We start from the raw sequence: 18012 nt of genomic DNA, 5'->3' as shown, positions 1-18012 counted from the left end.
TTTTACTGTACTGTATGTCTAAGACGCTTGCACAGCTGCTTCTTTTGACATACCTGTCGCTATGATAGAAGTTTAATGGCCCTTTTGTGTGCATGAATGAAGCTTGTTCTGCTGCTTTTATAATGGGTGTATTGGGGAAACTTGGATTGAGCAGCTCATGGTATACCTGTGTGGGTGAAACCGGCATTATTCCTCACCAGAGTGCGAGTTCATGAGGGTGTGCCTGTGTGTGAGTGAAAGGTCGAGAAGAAGTCTGCACTGGTGCTGTATGTTTTGTACTCGTTCTTTCTGTAAGGGAACCTTTAACTGCCGCCACTTATCCGGCACATGTCCTGTAAGGCAGGGAAGGTTGCATAGCTTCTGTGCACGCTAGACCAGTTTTGAGAGAGGAACGTTTTCACTGCTGTTAGCTGTGTAATAATGGTGGTGTCAGTGTCTGAGAGAATCCTGGATTGTGCTGGACGTACTGTACCTGTTTTAAGTTTGAAGGAAGCGTACATTGGTGCTGCACTTGTTTTGTATTTGTTTTACAGTGTCTCTGAAAGAAGTTTGCACTGGTGCTACATGTTCTATACCTGTTGCTTGTGTGTGCGGAGGGAACCTGCACTGGTGCAGTATGTTGTATACTTGTGGTGGCAGGGAAGCTAGGCCTGGGGAGGGGACGGGGAGAGTTGGCACTCCCCTCCCATGGTCAGAGGGCTGACTTTGCACAAGTAGTACACCAAAAAGCCCAGATTAAAATGAACCTCGTGTGATCCCTCAGCGCGAACTCCAGAGCAGTGCACAACTTCCAAGTCTGCTAGGGACGCACCTCCTTTCACTCGTAAGTGGTTCATAAAATGCGTGCTACTAAGAGGGGTGTATAGGCACTGATCAGGTGCCATGAAGGCACATTCCTCTTCTGTGGGAGTCTCTGCAAATTATTGCCGCTCGGCTTGAAGGAAGAAGGTCAACAAATAATGTGCTGATGGCAGTATTTCGAATTTTCCTTTAGAACTCTGATCATACCTTTTGAAAGGAGGAGCACCAGTTTTCAAAACCAGGCTAATCTACATTCTGCATTAATGTTGACGGGAAAAAATTCGTTGGAAGTGAGGGAACGTTGGAAGTTTACAACCCACTGGATAGGATGAACATACATGAGTCAAAGTCTGTCAGAGGTAATATAATCTGAGTATAGCGCATTGAAGTGGCTTTACCTGAGAACCGTGAAGACCGCAGTGGTAGATTATCTGGGTGAGTTGGAGGGCGCTATATCACATCACACACACCACAGATGAGAATATGAATATTCAGTCCACTCCACGGGTAGCACAGCACCTTCGAGGCATCCAGTGAAAAGTTCCACACTGATGAGTAAATGCTTTCATCAGGATGAGTGTGCCAGGGACATCTTCATCTGGAGGGCCCGGTGTAGGCTACCACACCTTCCTAGGGTGCTTGAGGTGCTCCCGGATGCTCAGGGCAACACGCCTGCTATGGGACAGGCAGGGACACCACCAATCCCCAGAATACAAGCTGGGAAGTGGTGAAAGTCATAAGCGTGCAACGTTACTATGGCATTCCCACATGGCTTTGTGAAGTGCCTATGCAAAATGATGATAGTGACGGATGAAGAGATTGAAGCTCAGAGATGAAAACAAGTTTTGCCTAGGATCACAATGTATAGACATGGGAGTTGCGGGATTCAAATCCCAGGTTTTCATAGAAGCCAATTGTTATAATAGAATGTTAGAATACTTTGTATTATTGTATTCTTTTTCTATGGTTGAAAGCCATGGATGAAGATTTAAAGATATTACAAAACTACATTGTTGATGGATGGCCATTAGAAACAAATTTACCCAAAGAGATGGCTGTTTTTTGGAAAGTTAGAGAAAAACTGTCTATCAATGGAAGTCTTACTTTAAAAGGTGATTCCTTTATACCTCCTATAGCCATAAGAAAGAAACTTGGGTCTATTGCTCATTTAGGTCATTTCGGTCAGTCTAGCACTATTAAAAAAGTTAGAGACTTGTTTTGGTGGCCTTATATGGACAGTTGTATAGTTAACTTTGTTAAAAACTGTCCCCAGTGTGCTGATTCTGATAGTTTGAAAGCTACAACTCACTGATTTTGTGCAAGTCCAATTTCCAAATAATCCATGGGATAAAATTGCAATTGATGTCCTAGGTCCTTATGAAAGAATTTCAACGGAGACGTTGTATATTCTAGTTGCCATTGATTATTTTTCTTCGTGGGTTGAAATTAAATGGGTTAACAAGTCTGATTCCATATTTATTCTCACATTTTTGCAGGAAAGTTTCAAAAAAGGTTTACCCTCAACTATTGTATCTGATAATGGACCTCAATTCTCTTCAAGTGTGTTTACTGATATTCTCAAAAGTGGCAATATTTTTCATGTCAAAACTGCTCTTTACTCTCCAAATATGAATGGCCTTGTAGAAAAGTTTAACAAAACCTTAGTAGAGGGTATTCAATTGGCCATTAAAGCTTGTATTGATGTTAAAGCTCATGTTGCAGAATTGGTTTGGTCTTATTTGTGCACTCCTCACTGTTCCATCAAGTTTTCTCCTTTCGTGCTATTGAAAGGTCGAAAACCGAGACAAGAATTATCTCTTTCATGGGATAAATCTTTTGAACCTAACTTGGATATTCATAAAATACATATGTCTGTTATACAAAATTGCAACAATTTCAATAATTCTGCAAAGTTTAAACAGCCTATTTTGCATGTAGGTGATCAGGTCAAAATTAAATTACCTGTACATGTAAAGAAAGGACAATCAAATTTGTCTGTTTTTATTATTCATAAAGTTGGTAAAACATCTGTGTTTTTGAATAATGGTTCTTGGTGGAGCATTTTCAATATTGCTAAAGTCAATGTAACCAATGCTGAAAAATCTTTGTGCTTTTCTAACCCAGACTTTTCCAGTGATGCTGTAATTTTGGGGGGAAAAAAGGAATCAACATGTTCTCAGTCTGTTGTAAATGTAGATGTTGACAATTTGGTTTCTACTTCCAGTTCTTCCATGTCGTCTGGAATCAAGAGAAAAAAATTGTTACCTAAAAAGTTTCAAGATTTTGTATTTGACTGATTTTATCTGCCTCTTGCATTTCTTGTTTTTTTTTTCCTTTTTATTGCAAGAAAGGAAGATATGTTAGAATAGAATGTTAGAATGCTCTGTATTACTGTATTCTATTTCTATGGTTTCTATTACTGCGCTCTGTTGTATATGTTTAAATTATGTTTGCTGTTCCACGTTCTGAAGAGCAGTTCATCTTCAGTTACACGGCTGCTCTTCAGGAGGTGGATGCTTCAATAAACGACTCTACTACTTCACATGAAAGTTTCTGTGGACATTTCTTGTATGACACCAATTTTTCCACTAACCACATCCAATAATGTCGAGACATCAAGACCCACGTGGCCTGTTACTATTTGATGGCAGTTCTTGAACTGCTTAATTCGTTTACCTCGTCGTATTTACACTATTATTCCATCCTCCTTGATTGCTTTGCGATCTCCACCCGCCTCATAGCCCCCACCCTATCTTGACACAACTGCTGGAGGCAACATGGCATTATAGCTTTGGAATAAGGGTGAAATGTCTGACATCATTTTGGTCACAGTTGATTAATTTTAAACACTGGCTATAACGATCATAGGGATATCGGTAGCATTCCTCTTGGTGTGCTAGGGGAGCTTCAGACTACCAGTTAAGTGCCTAGACTCAATGCAATCCTCGCTGGAAGATTTAAAAGGCAGGGTTGCAGTTCTGCAAGGTTTTATTTTCATTAACCTCACATTTACTCACAACCACTGGATACCCTGCCTCAAATCTTATGCCTTCATACAGATTTATGTACCGCTCAGCATTGTAAAACCTCTGCTGAATTGGTTTCATTACCACTCTTGTCCAATCTTCATAGATCTTAAAAGACAGAAAGACGATACTAATTTTAAGCCTGTCCCTTTTTTAACATTTGTATTTTCAAACTGAAGTCGCCCTAGTTATTATTGAAATGATTCTATTTTAGGCGATACCTCCGTCTTGTAAGAGTCTTTTTCCAGCTTTTGAAAGCAGCGCCACCTGGTGGCATAACGCGGTTACAATCGAAGCGTACCTAAATCCATGGAATCGTGCAGTAATCTCTAATGGTGCCTTGACTTCATCTATTTTTTATGTGGCAAAAGTTGAGGAATCTGGTTCATTGTCAAATGTGAGTTCAGCAGTCCTCTTACAAATGCATTAGCCATTTTTTTTACTTGTGTAGTTTCCTTGATGTCAGGACATTATATGTCCTCCATCTTAACATCTGCTACTGAGAACCACTGACATTTTACTGACCTGACATTGAATAGTTCAGGTATTGTGTTAATCAAGAGCAGAAATGATTTTTTTTGCCCCCCCTTGCAATCTAGGCTCCATCCCCTCTGTCCATGGGTCAGTGGGCAATGACTGTTCTGCCTGCCCTTCTTATGGCATATTTTCCAATCAAGCAGTTGTATCACAGGTGAATACTGTATATGAGTACCATTATTCATGCAGCCTTCCCACTTTTCATACATAGTTTACAAGGAAGAGTTCCTGTATCCGGAGGTCTCTGTAGTCTTCATTGACAGTGGGGATTCTCTCCCCTTTACCTCAAGAGGTATTGGGTTCTTCTTACATCTACCATGTCTCGTATAACTGATATGGGCCCTTGAGGAGGGTAGGCGTGCGATTTGCGACTAGGACAGCATTTTAATTCTGTTTTTTTTGTGTCGCTCCTCCATGTGATTCTTGGAAAGATATTCGGAATACATCCTGAAAATGAAACTTTAGTTTGCCCTAGAGCCCGAAGGTCCTTGATATCTATCAAGGCTTGGCTGAAAACAAGGGTCTTGGGCAAATTGAAGTTTAATTTTTAGGATGTATGGTGAGGGGCCCTCAGTCAAGGCGATGTACCCTCGCATTTCACCCACTCCAACTTTCCTGAACATTGAGCCATTTTACGCGTGCTGTCCTGTTCTACATCGTTTACGCGTGCTGTCCTGTTCTACATCGTTAGAAACGTCTTTATTGACTACCGTTTAAGTCTAGATGCAATACAGCATCCAAGCCTGCTTTTGAGAGAAGTATGAACCCTTCAGTGATGTGAAAGATTTGGCTAGAGAAGAAAAAACAACTTTGACTAGGGACTGATACCAATGAGATTGATACGCAGACTGGTCTGTAGCAAGCTGGAGATGAACAAATATCTCTTTAATTAGCGCATTAATCTGAGAAGCACTCTGTATGTTTCAACAAAAGGGATCATTGCGATTGCTATAAAGGGTACTCAGTTGCTTAAGAATGTTATTCAAAATGCTGAATCTCAACCGCTCGAAGCAGCCAATGGGGAGTCAAGTCGATGGTTCTTCATGCTTGGTCTCTTTCATGACCTGGGACAGGTGTTGTATGGAGCTAAAGCCACATCCCTGATTTCCGTAGCCAGCGGTGCCATTTGTGGAATAAAAATGGTACATACCACAATTAGGAATGTTATTGCAGCAAAAGGGTTTCACGGAAAATGTGCACCTGTAAAGCCAGTGGATTCATGAATGCAGGCACCACAGTTAATCCAGGGTGCTCTCAAAATGAGTTCTGGTGCTGGACCCTGGTAAACAAATTATGGACTGAATTCGCTGGCTGAGAAAATGCAAGTAGTGAATTCCCTGCTCTGAAAAGTCCTAAAAACAGATTGCCATAAGTAACTCTAGAAAGTCATGTCTTTGCAAAAAATAGTTTTCTGAATTCAGGATGGAGGTGCTTTTCTGTTTAACCAAACGAATGCTGGCACAAATTGCTGTGGATAACAGTACATCTGGAGCCATTACTTTGCAGGTAGCTTTTAATAATACATATACATCTGTAGTACTCCACTTAGTGGCAAGCTTTTTTTTTTTTTAAAGGCTTAAATTTGTTTAATCTTTGTAAAATATGTTTATAAATATATAAACGTTTACGTGCATTTAAAGTGTTAAAGTTCATAGTTAAAGTAATATATTAATTTCACTGTAATAATATTTTTTGATTAGTCAATTGATTAATATAGTAAGTTATGATACAATATACTGTGTATGTTAGACTATAAAATGTATTTCTTTATTTAAAAAATTAAATTATTCTCTTCATAATTAGAATGCTCGTATTTATATAGATGTATGACAATAGTTGAATGTGTGTGTATATATATATATATATATATATGTATGTGTGTGTATATATATATATATATATATACACATACACACGTTTGTGTGCTCCCACCCTCTTTCTGTTTGAAAAGGCTCCCCTGTGTTACTGAGCTGATGAGTCTACACTTTGGGTTCATTTTTTTTTTTTTACAAACGAACCTAACTGCGGTGGCTCCAATGGGCAAGCCTGCTACTTAGGGAAACTTAAATAACTTAGGTTCTTGGAAGGTAAATGTTCGGAGGAAACCCATTAATGTTTCTCTTAATTATTCTTCATAAACACCATTGTACTTTTACTTGGTCCTAAAATCTCCTAGAAACTGCTTCAATTTGTGAATTTCCCCAATGTTGAATGTCCTTATAATCGTATCAGCTTCACATCACTGTTATTCTGAAAAAGTGGACACTTGAGCCAAGTACCTTACAGTAAAAAACAAGCATTTACAATGCAATGGTCTCGGCATTGGTAAAGTTAGAGCTATTGGCATTGCTCATGACATTTTTGTTTGTTTTTCTTTTTAAAACATTTAAAGAAACGGCATTGTTATTTACAATGTCAATAGCTTAATCACTCTCAAATGCGAGACCTATTGCATTTGCACCCACACACAGAGCCACCTACACACACACTGATTAAGCTATTGACATTGTAAACAACAATGCAGTTTCTCTACATGTTTTAAAAACAAAAACATAAACAAAAAAAATGTCATGAGCAATGCCAATAGCTCTAACTTTAACAATGCCGAGACCGTTGCATTGTAAATGCTTGTTCTTCTTTTTTTGGTTCGGTGATCTGAGGAGGAGAGCGCTATACTTCACGTAGGACCCCGGGCATCAACCATTATTCTCTCAATCCAAATATACCTTCAAATACCCATCAAAAACCCTCTCTGTGCCACTCTCACCTACACTGCCACAGTGCTCCTTCAGTCCCTGTCTCACCTACTACTCACCCCCCACCTCCCACCGCCAGGCTTCGGTAACGCATTCCAGTCCCTGCTCATTCATTTACTTTCCCATCCCCGTGCACGCCCTTGTGCTAGCGCCAAAACCGGTCTACGCGCCCTTCAAGGAGCCTGGGAGCTGCCCTCTTTCTCTGCTACTCCAAGGTCGCCCTTTAAGTTAAAATACACTTCCTCTCGCGTGGACTTGTAAACAATTGTCTTTTATCTAGCTTCTCCCTGCATGTATGCTTGTATGTATATATATGTGTGTGTATATATTGTTTTTTACTCTCCCATACTTCACACTTCTCTCTGTCTCTCGCTCTGTATGTGTGTGTCTCCCTTTCTCTCCGTTGGCTTCACGGCGCTGGAGATCTTGACAGTGGGTAAGGTTTGCAGGGTGGCTCACAAGGGTCGCTAGTATCCTTTGCTAAAGCCACTTTACTTTGCAGCGCTCCAACGTCAAGTTTATTGTTGTCGCAAGTTGGCGCTTTACTAAACAAACAGATTGAGTTCATAAACTGACACACCCTCGCTCTCCCCTGCGAACTGGGTGTGTTCATGGGCCCATACTATATGCTGCTAGACGTTTTATTGTGTGTTTCTCCATGTCAGTCTGGGGAAATCGAATTAACTAAAATATTTTTAATAATGCGGTACACATTGAGAAAAAACTATCTTTTAACTCTAATTTGAATCCCAATGGCGTAAAATAACGCCTTATTTTCTGAAGCGGATTTCCAGCCCCTGCCACCCCCAGGACCCCCCCCTCGATGGATTGCATCCCAGTGATTTGTGAAAGTAACGCGGATGTCTGCGCTGGGGGTAGAGCGCGTTCTTGCCGCGGGCACCTCGCCTCGTGGACGCTGTTTCCAGCAGGCTGAAATAATTATCCGCTCCTTTGCTTTAGAGAATGAAAGTGTAGCAAATCCACGTGTCCCTCCTGCACCCTGCACCCCTCCCCCCATCTGCCCAGGAGCGGTCATAAAATGTTTATTTCACGGCTCGAGTTCTACTTGTGTTTTTAAAGGTGCCCGATGTGTCCACTTGATCTCTGACATGCGTTGACTGACGGACACACATGCAGCGGGCACGGCTCGCAGCCTGGAGATGTGGTGCCCTCGTGTTCGGAGCTGTGAACTGCTGTCGAGTTCCCCAAACTCAGCCCCCGCTGCCCACAAGTTGAGGGCAGCTTAACACGTTTAAGATCCAGCTCTTCGCGTAATACATGCAAACAAAGCGGCCCGCGGGGAAGTGAAATTGATTTTATTTATGCTTTTTGCGTGGTCTTTATTGCTATTAAAGTCTAAACTCTTAAAATCTGGGGTGATGAAAGGCGGCTTGTCGGCCTACGTCAAAGCAGCAACTCCGTGTACGCATGAGCGGCTTCACAAAGAAAACAGAGGGGCTGTCCGGGGTTCACAATAGAACCACAGCCTCCCCGATAGATGGGAGGGGGGGGGGCTCTTGCACTATGTACGAGGACTTTCTTGGGGGAGGGAGCGGGTCACCGACAGTTCGTTTTACCACCACAGGTTATTAATCCACATTTTTTTTGCCCAGGATTCTTTCAATATTGCCATTCCCCGCACCTGCTATGGCACGTAGTATCGGAGTTACGGTACTCTTCTGAAGGGCCAGTACTACTACTGCAGTCCATAAGGGATGCATTCGACACCTGGTTGCATCAGGAATCGCTTCTAGGCGCTTCTCCGCGGAACAAGCGTTTTTCTTTTTAACTACATTGCATAGTTACTAATTTTACATTCTTAATTCTCCGATGTAGGCAGTTGTATAATTGGGACAGAGGGAGGCAAAAACACACTTCCTGGCGCTCTTCGCAGGTATGTAGCGCTATAGCATTTAAGGCTCGCAGCACTTCGAAAAGGGAGGCCTATTGAAACAGCACGCCTGTATTATAGCGCCCACTTACACTGGCTCTTGCTAACCCTGTTCTCTTCAAATTGACCAAGATAGAGGCACACTAAAATCCGGAGTAGAGGGCAAATCGAAAGGGAAGTTTTACCAACACTAAATATAGTTTCTTTCCATTTCCTAACTGCATCAGTGCTGGAAACATATCTCAGTGGGTTAATGCCCTCGCTACAGCTGTTTCTATGCAACTTTAGTGGCCCGTTAGTCCGGGAGAAGGCGGGCTGGACCCGGATAGATGCGCTGATGAGATGAACCTGTAAGATCATATTTGAACGCCAGCTATGCCAAATGCTGATGAGAACAATGTACTGAATTCATGCTCCTGATTACGATGCAAGTGTCTGTCTTGTTTACAAAAGTTTATAAATAAAGATTAAAAAAAAAAAAAAACTTTAGTGGCCCGTTACTTCTAACAGTCTTAGTATTACTTTTCTGGTGTACCCAGGGCCCCCAGGTCCAAACTGGGTGCTCTTCGCCCTCTGAGGCAACAGAAACTACTCAGAGTGAAAAACAGCATCCAAGTGCAGTAATTCAGATTATATCTGTATTTGCGCCGACTAACACAAAAACAGTTTGTACATTTGCGACGCTAGCCCCCATGAAAAGGTTGCTATACATAGCCTGAGCCTTTTGTAAGAAAGTTTGTATAGTTTCGGTTTTGTTTTTACAAAATGAGAAAAGAGGAGTTTGCCAGCTGTCCCCTCATGAAAGTTTAGAACAGACTTTAGGGTGCAAGGATGTGGGCTGGGGCGAGGGAAGGGTCAAGAGGTGTTGGCAAGGTGTCCCCCACCCCTCCCGACACTACAACACAGCACGAATGAACAGAAGTGTCTGTCCGAGGAGTGACTGCGAACCGCTGCCTCAGACCTGCCGGCCAACAAGTATGAACTGGGCTGCTGCTGCCCTAGAAAATGGCGACTGTTGTGCTGTACTCGGAAGGAACAGCAAACAAGCGCGCCCTTCTTTGCGTAGATACGGTGTCACACACACATCACAGCAGCGTGTGCATTAGCCCCCTGAGCTATCCATTCCGTTGGGAGAAACGTTCTCTTCTGAAAAGACTGACTGCTCGGCACTGAAGATGGTGTCCATCGGTGAATAGCGAGATTTTTTTTGAGCGAGGGTGAGGGGGTGTCGGTTGGGGGGGTGGGGTTGGCAGGATGGAAGGCAGCATGCAACTTGAATTTGCAAGCTAGCTAAACTGCTGAATGGCGGGATTAGTGAAGGAGAAAACTGCATGAAAAGAATCGTTTCATTGTGTCCAGTCTTTACTACAGGGCAGGGGCGTGTTACAGGCAGAGCTCTCTCTAATCGCTGCCTCGGTGTTACAGGCAGAGCTCGCGCTAATCGCTGCCTCGGTGACGTAGCGCTCGCGCTCTGCTCACTACCCCTTCTGGCCCCCTGCAGAGTCCGCGGCGCGCGCTTTCCGAGCACTACCAGGTGCCTATAGTTCCCGATTGAGGCTTCAGACATTACAAAGTAGTCTCCTTGAAAGAAATTCCCCAAAAGACCGGGGAAGGGTGTTAAATCGTCGAGGTCATATATGGTTCATGATGATGGCGAGAGAAAAAACAAGGCAGAGCAAAAGGCACACCACTGCCTTTCTCCGAGGCAGAGCAGAAATGCCTCGGAGAAACGCAGCGTCGTTTTCGGATTCGGGGGCGTGTTTTGCTGTTATCTCCTCCAGCAATTGGCTGGAGGAGATAATTAGACTTTCTGCAAAAACACGCCCCCCGATCCGAAAAGGACGGGGCCTGATCGGAGTGACGGGACCTCTTCTCCAATGGCTGGCCAGCATTGAAGAGGCCAGCCAATGGAGAACAGGGGAGAAGAGGGGCGGGTTCAAGCCCCTCTTCTCCAAAACATTAAATCTCTCGACTTCCGGTTCTGCCTTCGGCAGACCGGATGGTCCCGAGACCTAAAAACAGTGGCTTTCTAGTCAGTTGTATAGCAGTAATGCCCGCCAGTGTTAGAGGAATCACTTGCTCCATACCCCTTGAAATACAGTCCAACACAGAAGTGACCATGTAAGTATGTAATACAAACCAGGCTCCTAGTGCCCATAGTACCCTTAACAAAGAATCTTGTTTTCCTACCCCCAAAACTAGAAATGCTTGCTAAGGTTACAGTGCCCTAGGGTGACCAATAATAAATCCCTGAATCCCCAAAAGTTCTATTTCACTGCAATATGTAGCTCCTTAGCATTGCGACGTTTGATGATTAAATAAGGCCGAGTAATCCAGAAATAAATTCTCTGTAAAGCTGCCTTACCTTTTCTTTACTTTCTGCTGCTTCTTCCCAGTTCTTTTTATTTATTTATTTTCCTTTTCTGGTCCGCCTTGGTAAAACTATTCCCGAATACATGACCTATCACCTTACCCACATCCAAAGCTGCTATTAAATGTCCTCCTTTTCACAAGCTTCAACGTCTCCCAACTAAATCTGTTTATCATAAGGGGGGGATCGGCCATCTTTATCCATTGTTGCTGTTGACTCGTCATTTACATTTTGTTTTCACCTACTTCTGCATACAGCATTTTTCAATGGGTTAGCCCACATCAGCAATTTTTTCCTTCGCTATAAAGGTCAATGGCTTCCCCGATCACCCGTGCACATCTGCCCACCGATGCACTTCAGTGCCAGGACTGGAAGGTGTGAATTTAATTTGCTAGTTCTTTTTCCTTTCCATACTTTTTATTTATTTAAGTTTTTAGTCATCGTATTTTTTGTAATGTTATTGTAATTAAAATCACGTGCACCTTTACCTTTTTGCCGCTAAGGATTCTTGTGATGTGCGTTACAAATGAAAAAAGTGGTTCTCAACCTGTTCTAAGTTCACTTGCCTACTAAGGAACATCTGTACTGTTATATTCAAACAATATACTATGGTTGTTATTTATTTTTTTCAATTTGCAATTTTTATTGCAAGCATGTAGCTGCCAATTTTAGATGGCAGCTTGTGTTCTTTATTCACCTCTTTATATTTGTGGCCCATGCTTGCAATAACAATTATATATTTAAATTATCCACCCGACCAGCTTGCTGACGCCAGATGTGATGGCTTTGCCAGTGCAAGTCGGATTTTGTGGGTGCGAAGTATCCAGTTGTGGTTAAGCTGTTTCTTATACTACGAGACACCATATGTTTTGGTGTTCCATTGGAGCTCATCAAATATCTGGAAAGCGACGTGTTACAGATATATAGGGATAATAAACACATTTAATGATAATAATAATTCATCCTGCTTGCCCTGCATCTCAGTTGTAGCCTTAATCCTGCTATCAACCAAACACTTTAGATGCACTTTTTTGCCAATTAATCATCTAATTAATGTTGCTGCCTCTACTTCTGCTGAATATTTCGACTGTGTTGCGAAGTTCCCAAACGTTGTTTATCTGCATAGGAAAGTGGGTTCCTCCATCGAAGCCTTTCACGCTAGAGTTGGCTCCATTTATTTTAAGCCGTAGTTCTTCCACAACAGGTGTCTGCATGCATAGAAAGCAGGAGACTTCATCACAGGTGACTGCATGCTTGACGATAATTTCTAAGCTCTGGTAAAATTACTTGATGAGTCCTCATTGCCTAGATGCGTCTCTAACCTGCCAGTCACATGTTCTAGCATCCTTCTACTCTTGAAAAAGTAGCAGTTGAACTGACTACTAGCAACATCTGTAATTTACTTTAAGTCCACAAAGAAGGCAAAACTGTGGCAGGAAGTGCAACAAAGTGCTATTATTTTTATTATGAAGTCCGATAAGCTGTATTGCATTTCTTTGCAATGGGATTCTGAGGGACAAGACCATTATAGAACTTCCTTGCTTTGTTGTGCACATTGTCTTTAACTTATGTGTGGGCGGAAAAAAAATCGCATGGCTGGCAAATTCTCAGTCCTGATATAGTCTCCCAGATGGCCTTTGCGAAACTTGGAATTCCACTACTATGATTGGAATTTCTGCAATTGCGAGTTTAGGATTCGAGGCAGGTTGACCGGTATTTCTATATGGACCTACATACAAATGTAGATGAACACCCTGCAAACGTATACGTTTGCGGGTGACTTACCAAAATGCACCCAAATTGACTTTTGCCAAGGGGAAGAGTTAATGATTTTTCAGGGTGAGAATGGGTAAAGTATACTAATATGTTCAGTTTGGGTTGAGGATAGTGGATCCTCTCCGTGAACAAAGAATTTGTTTACGGGAGAAAATAAATAGGAAAAAATAATAATATACATGTGCGTCATTCTGTGACATTTATGCATGGTGACATTTTTACTTGGTGAGAATTCCTCATACTTGAATCCTGTACGTTGAAATATTCAAATCTACAGTTGGAATCTTTAGCTTTTTTTTGAAAACTTAAAAGCTGGACGTAGTTCCAAATGAAGGGAGAAAAATGTCCAACGTCTTTACTCTAGCCTTTGGTAATGAGGAGGGAATTTGAGAATGTGAATGTGTTTTGGAATCCAAAGATAAGTCTGCTTATCTGTTTTGCTGCAAAGTGGAACCATTCTATTATCTGAATAGTGTATATGTAGCGGCTGTTTGCCTAGCAACATGTTGATTGAGAAGTACATAGACATTATGCAGGACACATCCAAGGATTGTTTGCATGTAAAGTGCCAAGAGGATGTTCCGTTAATCACTGTGAACCCAGTGCTCTTGAGTCCAGTATAATGCAATCATGTAAAAAATGGAGTCAGGTGAAAGTGTTTGTATTTTATTATGCTTGATTGCAGTACAATATTAAAAACTATCACATCCACACTTGGGTGTGCTGGGTGCCAGAGCTGTTTTATTGACATTCACTTTTGGTTTGAATTGTAGGTGAAACGCGGATGCGGTTCTACGAGCTTCTTGTTAGTGGCCTATACACCCCACAGACTTTGCCTGTCGGGAGCGAGCTGGATGCTTCACCAATTGTGAATGAAGTGGCCCAGGTAAGTTGATGCTGTTTTGTAGTGAAAAAACTAAATATTTGCAGATCTGTATAGTGAAATGGGCTTTGTCCTAATGACAATGAGATACGCGCTTTTAACAAGATGTTGTGAGCTTACCCCTACCACACCACCTTAAAAACAGAATTTTTTATTTTTATGTACGGTATACAAAACAAACCATCAAAATAACAAGGTTATGTTGCTGTGCTATAACCTTACAGTTATGCAACTGAAGACTGCAATGTTGTTTTTTTTCAAAATAACAGCAGTTGAAATCATTGTAAGGCTAACTGTAATGTTAAGGTGCAACAGTATGGCTAGATTTTGTGATGAATTTCATTTATCAGGCTAATGAGTGTATGTGTACACCTCTTCTTTCAGTTAGATCTTTGTCTCTGCCCTTTCCATTTGTACCACTTCAAATAGAATTGGAAAACATTCACCGTGTAAAAGAGTGGTGTCCTTGATCTTTGGATGAAACAAAATGTAGCTAAATCTACATCTGGTATTTATCACCTGTGGTCCTCAGGTTTTTCGAGTCTAGTGCTTGAAATAAAATTAAGACCATTTTAGTATATAATATCCTAATTCATATATTCGAAGGGAAATGTGCAAAATCAACAATTATTTCTTGGAAATTGTTAGATGGATATAAATAGTACGTCCTCAAAAATATTTTGTTAGCTCCATAAATACATAATTGAAAAAAAAGCTGCTTTAATCTTTTTATAAAGAGTAACTGAAATAAATTGTAATGTTTGAAGAATCGTTCTGCAATTGAAGAATATGTCCAACAGGACAGTTTCTCCATCTGGAAGCCAACATGAGTTGAGTAACAACAGACTATCAAACCAGAAACAGTATTCATAGTGTCGAACATGCAGTTTACGAACTCTGCCCGCCCTCACCATTCATAGTGGCTGTCACTCCTTTTCTAAAAGATTTTCCGTTTGAATGTTAATTGTGATTGTGAATTGGTTTATTTTCCTAAGTAAGCAGTTCTTTGTTTTTTTTCTAAACAGTTTCAGGTCATTAAGCTAGAATTAGTCTGGAAAAGTGTCCTCAACCATTCATTTATTATTCAATTCTTCATGATAAACTAAATGCAATTTTTTAGGTCTCGCTGAGCCAGCGCATGCGCTGCTCTGCGAGACATTTAGTAGGTGGGTTTTGAAAGTGCTACCCCGCGCTTTGGCTGGCTTAGCGCTTGTGTTCATGCGAGTGTGCACGCGCGCAGCCGCCATCTGGCTTTCACGGTCATTAAGCGTGTGGATGCTGCAGCTGCTTTCACTTTTGCAGCCGCACACCCACTCACTCCGCCCTATCCGTGTCCATGTTGAAGACCGCTTGTTTTTTTTTCTTTTAGCGCGCGTGCACAACTCCCACTTGTTTCATCCTGCCCTGGAGACTGCTCTTCTTGCCTGCATTGGTTCACGGTTGGTCTTAATAAGTAACTGTTGCACTATACTTTTTCTTTTGCCTTTGCTTCTTTTGTTAATTTTCTGCTCATGTTATCTGCTCCTGCTTGTAGCTCCAAGCGCCGCCCGCGTCCCGCTTTTCCAGCAATGCGTGAACAAACCATACTTGTGTGTGCCAAACACTACCCAGAAAAATCTGCAAACCGTGAAATAAGCGAGTTTATCTCTGTGCTCGCATGACGCGGTTCAAACATAGCGCAGAGCTTTCTTGTTGGGTTGTTTATTTTGGAAACCTAAATCAATTAAAGTGAAGTTTGGGGGAATTTTTTACGCTGTGGATCAGTTAAAGGGGGGGTGGTATTTAAATCTGATTTTAATCACACTGTGCTGCTGGAGCTCCAGAACAAGCACTGTGTGTGCGTCGCAGCCACACTCCCTAATGAATTACAATGCCGCAGGCAAGCAGAACAATGGAGGCGATATTGTGGCGCACACTCCCTACCTCCGCAACAAATGCTAAGGTTTTATTGCAGCCTCTTTCGGACTGCGAGACTCACAGATACAATGTTCCGGTTTCACATGTTGCGCTTGTTAGTTAGACAAAGAAAACAAGCTTTTCTACGACTTGCCTCCTCCGGTTGCTCAACCACCAGAAAAAAAGCTTCACACGTTCCAGCCCCTCATGTGGCGGAAACACTGTGCCTTATTAGAGCTGCTTGTTAGTTAGGTTGCCTTGTTGCTAGTTGGGACTCTGCGCATATCCTACTGCATTTTTTTTTTTTATTCATAGAACCAAATTGCTTTCGGTAGTAAAACTTCTCACCATTGTTTTTTAGGTCTCGCCTGAGCCAGCGCTTTAGCGCTGCTCTGGCGAGAGCTATAGAAAGCGGGATTTGGAAGTGCAAACAAGTGCTTTTCAGGCCGCCAACTACAGTGCATGTGCGCCGGGCGCGCGCACCATTTGGCAGCCTGCTGATCACTTTCGCGGCCGCTTTGATGTTCTCAGTGAGCCGAGCGGCCACTGAGAACATCAAAGCGGCAGCGAAAGTGCTCCTCATATGCCAGCATTCCCTGTGTTGCTTTAGCACTCACTCCCCCCCCCCCCCCGCCCCCTTCCATGTTCTTTTGTGTCTGCAGTTACTTTTGAAGCTGGAAGCGCTGTAGTGCCTATGCTTGCTAACGGAGCAGTGCTCTTCCACCCTTAGAATCTTCAACTGTAGTGCCTCTATAAACAAGCATTGGCATAACCAATAGGTCTCGCTTTTGGGACCTTATAAGTATTTAGTTATGCAACTGTTCCATTGCTTAACACTTATAAGGTCCCAAAAGCGAGACCTATTGGCTATGCCAATACTTGTTTTAAATTTTCTTTTAGCGCGCGCGTGCACTCAACTCCCGGGCTTGTTGCCCTTAGACCTTTGTTCACGTGCTCCTGCCACAGCATGTAGCTACTGCCCCTGCTCTCCTTCGGTAAACTTTAGCGGCTGAGGGCTCCTGGAGAATGCACGCACCCCTGCCCGCCTCCGCTAACCTCTCCCAAGCTCCACCTCCTCAGGTACGACCCTGCAGCGATGACTGCTCCCCCCTCCCTTTTCCTGTACTTTCAGGCAGCGCGAAAAGCACACCGCCCCTGTGCGCATTTTTAGCCTCCTCCCCCACCCACAGAGTGCTTTTCAGTCCTCTATGGCTATGGACCGTGTATCGAGCCACAAACTAGGATTCTGACCTCTGCGTTCTGGAAACCCAGCCCTCCGATCCTGCTGCCCCCCCCTTCCCTCCCCACCCCCAGCCAAGGACTCCGAGAACTGCAAGTGTGCTTCCCCCCCCCCCTCCACAGCTCCAGGCATCCAATGAGGGGCCCTGGCGTCGCGTCTCCTCCCTTAAACAGTTGACGAAAGCCGGTTTATTAGTGGTCTCCCAGGCGCCGTGAATACATCTCTTGCGGTCCAAAGTTGGTGCAAACTATCATTTTAAACTTATTTTTCTTTGACGTTGTTGCAAAGAAGCTAGAACTGAAAGTTCCATCATGAGTGCCCATAAAACGACCAGGCACCCCCCTCTCTCCTGGGAATTAATCAGCAATGTCGCGCTTAAGCTGTAAACCTAGTAAACCAAAGTGCGGGTGCAGCGATTGCTTAAAAAGTAACCAAATAGACATTTTTTCTATTTCTTTACTTTTTAAGCAATTGCGGCATCTGCGCTTTAGCTTCCGATGTGTACAGCTAAAGTGCGAATGGCACAAATGTCTTGCATTTGCCAAAGTTTGAAGTATTGGCATTGTAAATGACAATGGCTTTTATTTGGTTTTCAAAACACATAAAAGGCATTATCATTTACAATGCCAATACCTCAAACTCTTTCAAATGCGAGACTATTGCATTGCAAATGCTTGTGTTAATTATAAGCTGTGGTCTGCCTAGTCGCAGACAGAAGAGGCCCATACAGAACCCCACCCCCGCATTTACCACCTATACAACCTCACACCCCCCCTTGTACCAACCAGATGTGAGGCACCGCCCCATGTATCACAGCCAGCCCCCACCCCATTCT

At 42.8% G+C, this 18012-nt stretch overlaps 1 protein-coding gene across 3 annotated transcripts in view; it reads left to right on the top strand.

Annotated features, from left to right (window-relative positions):
* Positions 1–18012, top strand: part of SETD1B (SET domain containing 1B, histone lysine methyltransferase) — a 476309-nt gene that overhangs the window by 22179 nt on the left and 436118 nt on the right. For all 3 annotated transcript variants that reach the window (XM_085633203.1, XM_085633202.1, XM_085633201.1), the window contains exon 5: positions 13932–14044. In XM_085633203.1, the coding sequence (XP_085489329.1) occupies positions 13932–14044 (113 nt within the window). The remainder of the gene's footprint in view (positions 1–13931; positions 14045–18012) is intronic.

This window comes from Triturus cristatus, chromosome 11 (assembly GCF_964204655.1).
Source record: "Triturus cristatus chromosome 11, aTriCri1.1, whole genome shotgun sequence".
Classification (NCBI taxonomy): domain Eukaryota; kingdom Metazoa; phylum Chordata; class Amphibia; order Caudata; family Salamandridae; genus Triturus; species Triturus cristatus.
Note: the sequence above shows the minus strand (reverse complement) of the source record. Positions and strands in the feature narration are given on the sequence as shown.